Raw genomic sequence first — 11,245 nt, forward strand, 5'->3', positions numbered from 1 at the left:
CGCCATCGATCATCATCGTCATTAACTATTACTCGATTGATAATGACTTCTAATGTTTGTGTTTATAATCCTTGTTTAATAATTTCATCATATCATATTTCATATGTAACTTAAAGATGGATATGATTCTAAAACATGAGATGTACCGCTATTCATATCGTCACTTAGAAACCTGGCAAATTTCACCCCTCCTGATGGCGGATATGAACGGTTTTCATAAGAAACTATACTGCCTCGGATTTCGTCAGGATAAAATATAACAGAAAATGTTTGTCTCATTTGGCTAAGGACAAAATAGCAAAACATATGTTCATCACAGCATGGGACGATCTACATTTTGTCTTCCGAACTTAAAAGATTATTTTTTAAGAACGGTATGTGTTTGGCGATTTGTTAGTAGGTGTACATATGTTTTCATGGACCAATCATTCGGATTGTGTCAATAAGTATTCTTATGTTTATGAGGCGAAAGCGAGTTGTTTTGTATCTTCTTTGTGTTTAACAATCATTCTAACCGCAGACATTCAACACTGTCAGACACTCAGACGTCAAAAATCCAACTGATGATTTCCGAATAATACGTCCTCAAACGAAAGAGCAGTTCAAGGTCAAAACAAAAATTATCTACAAGATGAAAGAGACCAAAAGTCTACTAACAGAAACGTAAGACAACAATAAAAACACAGCGGATGCAATGAGGAACATTGATGAAGGTTTGAACATTCTTGCTCATCGACAAACAAATCATATGGGTCACGGATCAGTCTGAAACGGATGGAAAACAGTTACCGAGTATGGAACGCACAGTCTAGCAGATGATTCTGATGACGATAAACACAGAATATCAGTAAAAACAACGCGTCGAGGAAAGAAAGAACGAAACAAAATATTCAGACACGTACAACTCCTCACAGTGACCCATAATCTACTCTATTAAGCTCAGTCAATCAACATATTACAGTTATCATTCCAGTGGTAAATCGACACGGAAATTGTCGTGTGGTTTATCGAGACATTTAAGGTCAGACCATTATAAACAGGGTTGGTAATTGCAGAAAGAAAAGTCTGATAAGATAATTACTAAATTATTTACTAATGATTTATCTCTTAACGTTTGTAAAGAAAACGTTATAGCTTTATGTCATTTACCTGTAAGAAGTTCAGTTCATTATCGGTGAAAAATTATATGCGCTAATGAGTTAGTTATTGAAATCATAGTACATGGATATATAATATCTTTTCAAATTAAGATTTGATTAAGATTGTAGACACATTAATCCATATCTTCACAAATTCAGATTTAAATATTTAAAGATGCTAGCGTAGCCAGTCAAATGTTTTTTTTAAGAAGCGAGATCACTTGTTAATGAAAGATGTAGAAGTGAGTGATTGCTCTATGTTTCTTTTCTGAAACTTCTAGAATAATTCTAATCCCATTTTGACATGATTACCCCGTAGTTTTTTGTAAATTCATATACCAATCTATCATTTGATTTGGATATTTAGAACCTGTGTGAAAATGTCAATCCGTGGAAAGTCGCATTAAGATATGTCAAATAATGTGCCTCTCCTTTCGTGGATCTTAAGGAGCTTCTGCGTGTTGTGACGATTTAGTTACGAATTCTTGCGATCGACTCCGAGTTGGCAATCCGTATGTTCTCGGAAGTTATATCCGTGCATGAAAAGCGGGTAGTATTCCAATATTACTAGTATGTTTGAAGTTTCATAATCAAATAGTCATATTAATCATTCTGATTTTTTTACGACATTCCAAGAGGTTAAAAATATTTAATTATTGTACAATTGCTAAAGTGACGGTAGTGCTTTATTCACAACAAAAGAATTTAACATCATTAAGTGCAGTATCGTCGGCTCCTCCTCCTTGGTAAGATTGGATTTTGGTTTGAATCCCACATATTGCACTGTTATCTGGACATGCGTCACTCCATTCACCATAAGTACCATATGGTCCATATCCAGGAGTATAGCTCAGGTCGGAGTCGCTGCCACCATCTTTAAAAAACCTGCATTTAAATTTGACGTAATTGGCACCTGTGTTATCACTTTCACCCTAAAAAAATTAAAAAAATAATAAGCTAGTTATGATTTAAAGCTGATTTTTATTAACAACAAAAACACATATCGATGAATCCATCCTGTAAAATGAAGTATCGAAGGTACTAAATATAAATATCAGAAGATGTATGAGTGCCAATGAGACAACTATCTCCCAGTGTTCAAATGACGAAGCTATAAGCAATTAGACAGTAGGGTCTGTTTAATACACTGAAAATCGTGGTTTTTCCTGATTGAACTGTTTTACACTTGTAATTTTGGGGCCCTTTTAAGCTTGCTGTTCGGTAGGAGCCGAGGCTTTACTTTGGAATTAGATGGTCACAAGTTTTAGGGTACAGAAATTGGTAATTTTCATAAAAAAATACTGCTTACTGAAAGGCCTCGACTTACTTTCTGGCACATTGATAATCTACCTAACAGTGACGAAATAAGCTAGACTATTGTTAGATCCATACGAATTTGATGCTATGATGACCGAGACTAAGTGCAAAAATACTTTATTTTCCAATCCTTCAAATTTATCGATTAATACTAATCATTTTCAAATTATATAGACAATTCCCCAAGCTATATAGTTCATTGCACCCCTCTACAACCCCTGAGGAAATCTTTGGACCCAAATTTCTAGACAATTTGGACCCAAATTTCTAGACAATTTGAAATTAAATTTATTATTCAATTAATAATATTACAATGCTATCTGAATCAGTTGTATAAATCTTTGATAAGCAACACATATTCATGATTTTATAAAGTAGGCAATAGATGAAAATAAATTATCAATCAGGAATGCTATCATCACACTACCCCCTATTGCACCCCTTGCATATCAGACAGTTGTATCATCACGAAGAAGTGGAAAATACCTACGGAAGATTTAGAAGGCCTTGTAGCAGCACTTCCGAACATATTATTTAAAACTGACGTATAAAGGCAACAGTAGTATAACGCTGTTACAATTCTTCTATGGTGATATTTTCACAGCAAATATTTTCGATCTTTCTCATGTTGCCTTTATTGAAAAAAATCACAATTCCTAATTAAAACAAACAAGATCTAAAATCAAACACACTTTTGTATTTTCATTAGATACATTTTTTACCATTAAAATGATTATTTTGGAAGCTTTAGATCTCATTATACTATTGAAAAAAATTGATTTTGGAAATTTATCAAACAATTTATATCCTGCTGTAGTCGCTCCCATGAAAATAAGGGCAAAAAATATAAATTCATATTGATATGTTACAGACATGTCGTAATAAACATTTTTTTTAACGTAAATCAAAATTAGCCAACTACACGTGCTGAGTAAAATTCCTCAGTAAAAATTATACTGCAATCGAAGGTATTCTTAATTCAATTTATTTTATTCTCTCAATGGAACATGATTATAAATTGCTAGATACTTACCAATTTCAAGATAAAAGCGTTCAATTTAATGAGAAAAAAATACTTCTTGAAATTCTTATCATTTATCACTTTTAATGTTTCAAAATATCAATTTCGTTAAATTGTATTTGTCGATTTGCATAAAATTTATGAGACTAATGGTCTATAATTGAAGGTAAAACAAATGCAGGAAAAAAATGTAAGAAAGTGGATGAGGACATAAATGGATACAAATCCAACCCAAAAGAAATACCCTTGACATGGTCATATTTATAAATCAACTGTTAAATTGAGTTTACAAAACTTAATATGTTCAAAAAGCTAAGAATTTTCTACATCACGAATAGATTACATCAGCAGCATTTCACAAAAACTTTCGAATTTTGGGTCCTTTTCGTACTTGATTTGAAATTTGAATTTTTCGATTTGAACGTTACTTATGATTCTTTGGTAGATGGATTACGCTTCTGGCTGTCAATATATTCAGCCTGGTATCTCTGATAATTTTAAACCTATTACTTTACGTGTATTATATGTCAAAATTTATATAATCACCAAACAACAGAGAATCCCAATCTTCTTATCCTACATGAAAGGATATGAATAAAAATCATGTTCTTTATTGACGAGTTTTTTTTCCTCCAAATTTTAGCAATTCTGTCAATTATGTTGAAAGCAATTAAAGATAGACAGAGATTGTAACGATTTCAATAATGATCAAGCAATATATGCTAGCAAGTCACATGGCGGATACTGTAAATAAAAGAAGGTGTTGTGAGGGATTGCTCAATATTTCTTTTCTGAAACTTCTAGAAAAAATTAATTCCAATTTGACATGATTACCCCGTAGTTTTTTGTAAATTCATACACCAATCTATCAACCGATTTGGATAATAAGACCTAGTATTATTAGCAAATGAAATTTATTGTCTCATGTCTTGATAATGAAGTCTTGAAAAAATATGGAACACCTTTTATTTATAAAAAGTGCGCGGAATGAAAAAATCGACAGTATTTCAAATTCAATTGTCAGACAATTCTTTATTCTAGTTATTTCTTTAGATGAGGAATCTTTTTAATTAAGAGACACATCTCATAGCAAATTAATAAACAGACAATACTGCTGCATTTGAAATCTATACGAATCAATTTCTTGGCTGCTTCAAATGCAATAACTACTAATACTTCTGTCAAGACTTTTAGGTCAATGTCTTTTAAAATGTCAATTTAACAATCGGGGGTTACGAACCATGTTTTTTGTCCTTGCTTACGAAATCGTAAAATAATACGGAAAACTTTTAATTTACAATAAGTGCACGGAATGTAAATATCGACAGTACAGTGGAGATCACTTCTAACCTCTCATTATAACTGTCTGAATAATCTGTCATAGAACTGTTCTTAACTGTCATAGAACAGTTCTACTCTACCCTACAACTGTTCTAAGTAGAACGGTCAGTACCAGTTCTAGGTAGAACTGACCAAATCAGTTCTAGGTAGAACTTTCAGCAGAACTGACCAAATCAGGTCTAACCGTAGAACTGTCAGCAGATCTGTCTAAAACTGTTCTAGTCATAGAACTGACCAAACCTGTCAAGTTTGTAGGACAGTTATAAATGACGTCACTGGACATTTTCCATAACGAAAAATGTTAAACCAGTGCTGTGATGAGAATTTTTAAATATATATTATGTACTTTTGAAATATTTATATTTACGACAAACAGTTCTTAAAACTGTTCTATGGAAAGAACTGACTAAATCAATTCTAGCCATACTGACCAATTCAGCCCTAATCGTAGAACTGTTCTAGTCGTAGAATGGTTATAGCCGTAAAACTGTTCTAGTCGTAGAACTGAGATTTGGTCAGGTCTATGTAGAAATGTATAAAACTGTTCTAGGGTAGAACTGTCATGATCAGCTCTAGGAAGAATTGACCAAATAAGTTCCAGGTTAGAACTGCTCTAGCTAGAACTGTCTTAGATGTGACAAGATGACAGTTCTACATACTGTCTGTGAACAGTTCTCCAAACAGATTCTGACAGACTAGATTATAGGTTAGAAGTGATCTCCACTGTCTATCAAATTTAATTGTCAGACGATTCTTTGATCTAGTTATTTCTTTTTTTTATGATTTTTTTTTAATTAAGAGACACATCTTAAAGCAAATTGATAAACAGATAATACTGCTGCATTTGAAATCTATATAGATCAATTCCTTGACTGCTACAAATGCAATAACTATTAATTCTTCTGTAAAGACTTCTAAGTCAATGTCTTTTAAAACTTCAATTTAAGAATCGGGGGTTATGAACGAACATGCTTTTTGTTAAAGTACACTGAAAGTAAAGAAATCACAGACTGATTGAATTGGGTATAGTCAAATGAACAAAAGTCCAAAACAACAGACATTGACCTATCATATCTAACATAATAACCCGTCTGTGCTTTGAAAACATTAAAAAAGAATTACATGTACATAACGACACTTAATTTTTTGATAGTTTAATCCTGAGATTTCAAGTTTTCAATGCATTTGTGGCATGCTGACTAAAACTTTTATAAAATATTGTTGTACCCTCAAAAAATGTATTCTGGCAACATGCCCATAAAAGGGGAAAGGGGAAAAGGGGGCTAGAAAAATACAACCGTCTATCTTAAAAAAAAAAACACCACTACAATACTCAAAGTAAAATCGTATATATGTTGCACGAAAAACACGCGTTCTTTGTATCATTGATAATTATTCTTTTACGGAATCAGATAGCTTCTTGGTAAGTTAATCTTATTAATACATTTAGGCACATTTAGATAGTTTCAGTCAAGAAAATATATAACAAATTCAAAAAATTGTTAAACATAAACAGCTTACATTATACTGGTGTACTTGTAGAGAGAATGCAACCATCAATGTTTTGGCTGGACAAAGTGCTTCCACAGTCCAGACTCCCCATACCTGCTGACCAGAACTTGCTGTATCACCACAACGAACACCTCCTCTACTCCCACAGATTATTTCGATAGCATTCAATTCTGAACTATCTGCATGTGGCGGTTCAATCTGTAAGTAATAAAATAATAAGAGGCAATTATTTTTTTTACCTTCTTTACACTCTCTCATCCCATATGGAATTTATTGACCCGTAAATATATATATATATCGTATTATTTCACTAGCACACTGTGTAACTAATAATAATATGTATGCATACATGTATAGGATATGCTGATTTAACGTACGGATATACATGTATCCATATTTTCTAATTCTTATCAATCTTGCAGCATATCAAGGCAGATGGAAGAAATATCATGAATATATAATAGTTGATTTGGGGCGATTTGAGGAGATCTAGATTGGTGATGAAAAAGGTCAACTATGTACACGGGCAACCGTATCCAATTCATATATCACGAAACCAGCTAGGAATCATATATCATCTCAATAAACATATCCTTGTGATAACACAAAGTCTTCTGTTTAACCCTCTATGTCGCCTCACCCTTTATTGATCATTTCATTATATATTTTTCATGGTGTATTTGTTTTTTAAAATTACTAAGCTTCAATTTTTGAAAAAAAATAAATGGATTTAAATAAACTTTAAGTGATATTAACGCTTGGTTTCCTCTGTTTTATCGAAATTGGCTTTAGAAGCTGCTGTAAAACTACCCAAAGAATAAAAAGAAACAATAGCGCGGACTACATAGATCCAACCCTTCATTCCTCCTGCCAAATAAAAAGAAAGGTTAATCATTTGTTTTCCGCTTTTAAACTTCTCAACGTTAATACATATTCATATAATTTGTTTATCTATAAATAAAACCGTCCGTTCCACCACACCATGTAGTGTGTTCTTTCTTTTTACGTCGACCAAAACCCGTAATATATAGAAGCCAACGAAAAATATACATACTTTCATTTTGTAACCAATTGCATAATGACCTTTCGTACAAAATTCTTGGTATGTCCAATCCCCAAAAGTTCCACCATTTGTAACAGACAATGTATAAGTATAGTCTGAAAAACATAAGTTATGCGGTTGAATGGTATTATAAAAAGGATTAACGTTACAGCAAACTAAAATGCACAAATAAAATACCTATAAAATTTTACAGTATATATATAACAATTAAAAGGTATCTGAATGTGCAATATCATAAATTGACAATAGCAGCAGCAACTCCTCCCTAGAAACATATCCCCCCCCCCCCCCCCAAAAAAAAAGAAAAACACACACCAAAAAACAACAACAAAACCAAAACAAATTACACGACACATAAAAAAAGTCAGCTCTAAAACGTTTCAAGTATCAGTTAGGCAGCAATTTACAATTTTTTGCAATTGCTAGCAAATAACCCCGAAACAAAACAATGACATACAATCGTAGAAATAAATAAAACAACTTCGAAATCGAATATATTAATAATTACTTTACTTTATGATATTTATTATATTAGTAATTATACAAGAGTGTTAATAAGGTTCACAAAATAGAAAACAAATGGTCAAACAATAAGAAAAGACCAATTGTGGCCTAGTATTACTTCAATTGGCCCTCTACCCTAAAGATAGACTTAGAAGGCACACTTCTGTGACTTGTCTTTCATATTTACTAATGTGCTTTGTCTATACGCATTTTTGTGTTTCCTTTTACATATGACGTGGCTCTGTACTTAAACATCCCGTCATTGTGTAATTGAGCTATGGCAAATGTTTGAATTATTTTCTTTCATTTTGGATGATTTGTTTATATACATTTTGTGCTTCTTTGTTACATATTTGTTTGTTTTTGTAGTGATGGAGATTTAATCACAATGTTGACCGCTGTACCCGTATTTTTGACATTTATACCTATTTTGTCTGATTTGTTTTGTTCACACATCAAATTGAATGTCGATCAATATAATGGAATTTTATGCAACTGTCATACAAGTGAGAGGTTTAGATAACAAAGTTAATTCCATCATTTACTGCGTAACAAAATGCCTGTATCAATTAAGTTAGGAATATGACAGTTGTTATCCATTCGTTTGATATGATTGAGCTTTTGATGTTGCCATTTGATTAAGGACTTTCCGTTTTTAATTTTCCTTGGAGATCAGTATTTTTGTGATTTTGCTTTTTAGTTATTCTCCCTGATGTTAATTCACTATGAGTTTTTTGGGGGTAAGATCGGAAAACAGAATGATTTCCAAATGTACTTTCCGCCAATACTCTATCGTGATGGGTTAATGCGTATTACTTTCTTCTTTTTTATATAATTTATATATTTTCCTTCATCATTGGAGCACACTCAGCAAAATGTGTCTTCAAAACGGTAACGAATAAAATCGTATGCACAATAAATGAATCAAAATTGAAAAACAGTATACAGAGTCTCCACCATAACAGTTGCGAATGCACACATATAATTACACGAATGAACAAACATTACATAATATTAATTTACACATGTTTCTCAAATGAGTTCAATTCCTCCATGATCATACAAAATCACGATTTGAGTAATTTAAATATAGCACACAAGTTGAGGTCAAGGTGAATTCCGAGTATTGTCTGATCGGGTAAAGTCCGAGAAACTCGGAGAAAAATTTAAAGTAAATTAACAAGATGGAGGAAAATAAATCGTTTTATATATTTCTTTCGCCAAATTCTTTCGCAAATGACGAATTTTTATCGCCACAATTTTTATTTTTTCGCAAATTGCGAAAATGGCGACCGTCAGCGGAAACCCTGCACACAACCCTACATTTCTAACTTGTAATTTATAGGGATATAGTATCTATTTTTCATAGGCGACAATATTGACATTGTGTAAATTGACCACTTTTCAAATAAGTACTTTTAAATTGTTATCATGTTTCAAAATTTGGAATCTAATGGTAGCAAGAACATCTTCGAACAGAGCTTGTTTGAGGTAACCATGCCACCCCGTCATTTAACAAAAAACAAAATGAAAATTTAGCCTTCCCAAAGTTTTCTTCAGAACGTATTTCAACGTGTTTCAAAATTCATATGGCAAATAAACATAATGCTGTCATTCATAAATAAATGAAAATATGCAGTTAGATGTAAATTTGTATATTAACCTTACAGCCAACACAGCGCATCAAAGTTGACTTCCTTCACCTGCCTTGAACACGCAAGGTCAACCTAAAGCCGGGGAAACTTAATACTACTCAGTACTTATTTCCCTATAATGCTAGACATGCAGTACTGCAAATTTACATCTAAATGCATCCAAACCATACATGATAAACTACAAAAATCAAAGACATTATTTGTCGAACGCAAATTTGTTGCATGTTAGAGTGGGATGGCGGTGACCGGTAACTCTTACAGCTTTTGAAGGCTGGGGAAGATTTCTTTCAAGATTTAAGGATGGTTTTCAGATAACAGGTGGCAGTAGACTGACAAAGTGATCATTACTATATAACCCCACATTTGCTTCAGATGTAATAAAATGAACAAGGAATGATCAATGATAGACAAAGAGGCAGACATAACCCTTCATATTTATTTAAAAACTTAGGATAGATAACAAGTAGCAAATATGGGCCCCGATACAAATCCAGACAAACAATAAAGTTTCATCAGTGATTAGCGATATCTGCTCTACTTCGAAATCCTCACGGAAAAGTCAGATAGTAAGCCATCAAGGAAAAAAATAGCATGTAGAGAAATCTGTCCACTTACTCACTGGGGGATTTCATCAGATGACTATTGCGAATACTGTAAATCAAGTCTATACTGTAGATAAACTAATACCTTTTCAGTCACATACCCAAAATGTCGAGATTTTGTAGTACATGTAGTAAATTAAAGATTTTAAGTGGTATGATTTGTAGTTGCTTCACGTGTAGATCTTAAAGGATTTACCATGGTTAAAACATGCATGTATGAGAATAAGTCATTAAGAACAGTTTATCTGTTTACGAAAGATAATACAGCACATGCTTGACTTACCGCTAAATTTACGACTGGTTTGAAGAAGGTCTGAACCAGAAACGGTGCTCAAGTCCGTATGACAGCATCCAGAGGGTTCCAGTTTACACTCTCCGCTCAATGTTACATAAGTTATCTCACAGCAGTAATCACTGTTTTTCACACAAAATGTTGCACATTGGCTTTTAGACATATTCCCTATAACTTCGAGATCCGCTGACCTTATTTCCTTATTTTTATCTACTCGGAAGGATTCCTTACGCGTTTGATATTTTCCTACAGCAAACTTCGTATTTTGAAAAAGGAAACTCAATTTTAAAGCGATTTCATAAATTTCCATGACTGTCTCAAACCATGGACATTTAATTTAACAATAAATATTGAAACCAATAGATTTTAATCAATTCGATAAACTTACATTATTATATCCAGGGGCGTAGCTGCCGTTAGGCACTTTAGGCACGTGCCTACACATAATTTTTTCACAAATATTTTTTTTAGTAAAAAAAATAATAAACAACGTTATCTGTAGATGAAAGCCGATGAAGTATTCAAAACTCTTTTATTATCGAATGTCATGTGTACACTCGTCTCTCGTCCTTAGTGAATGTAATATTGGATAGAATTCGAATGTTTTTACGATTTTAACTTATATAGAAACTATAAACTAGAACTTTGGTTCAGATCATTTTACTTCTATCAACAAAAACTTGAATGAACCTCAACTTAGACACATGAGTTTTTTAATTAGTCGTTGTTAGTTTTCAACTAGCTTACCACTTGTCTTCACCCGACTTGCCAATGTTGGTCGTCCGTTTGGCTGTGCAGG

General features: G+C 32.7%; 1 protein-coding gene across 2 annotated transcripts; it reads right to left on the reverse strand.

The window, feature by feature from the left end:
- Window positions 1-1,073: 1,073 nt before the first annotated feature.
- Window positions 1,074-10,782, reverse strand: LOC143063773 (vitelline membrane outer layer protein 1 homolog). 2 transcript variants are annotated; one of them, XM_076236146.1, is made up of 4 exons: window positions 10,438-10,782; window positions 7,385-7,488; window positions 6,340-6,528; window positions 1,074-2,071 (listed from the first exon to the last, which is right to left on the reverse strand). In XM_076236146.1, the coding sequence occupies exons 1-4, from the start codon at window positions 10,754-10,756 to the stop codon at window positions 1,826-1,828; spliced, it is 858 nt and encodes a 285-aa protein (XP_076092261.1). In that variant the 5' UTR covers window positions 10,757-10,782; the 3' UTR covers window positions 1,074-1,825. The 2 variants fall into 2 exon arrangements, with proteins under 2 accessions (XP_076092261.1, XP_076092262.1); XM_076236147.1 differs by lacking the exon at window positions 10,438-10,782 and having other exon boundaries at window positions 7,385-7,670.
- Window positions 10,783-11,245: the final 463 nt, after the last annotated feature.

The sequence above is a fragment of the Mytilus galloprovincialis genome, chromosome 2 (assembly GCF_965363235.1).
Source record: "Mytilus galloprovincialis chromosome 2, xbMytGall1.hap1.1, whole genome shotgun sequence".
NCBI lineage: Eukaryota > Metazoa > Mollusca > Bivalvia > Mytilida > Mytilidae > Mytilus > Mytilus galloprovincialis.

Coding starts and splice junctions, on each gene's coding strand:
- LOC143063773 (XM_076236146.1), bottom strand. CDS start 10,756: ATGGAAATTTATGAAATCGCTTTAAAATTGAGTTTCCTTTTTCAAAAT. Junction 6,529..7,384: donor CAATTGGTTACAAAATGAAA/GTATGTATATTT, acceptor TATTACTTACAG/ATTGAACCGCCACATGCAGA. Junction 2,072..6,339: donor TACAAGTACACCAGTATAAT/GTAAGCTGTTTA, acceptor TAATTTTTTTAG/GGTGAAAGTGATAACACAGG.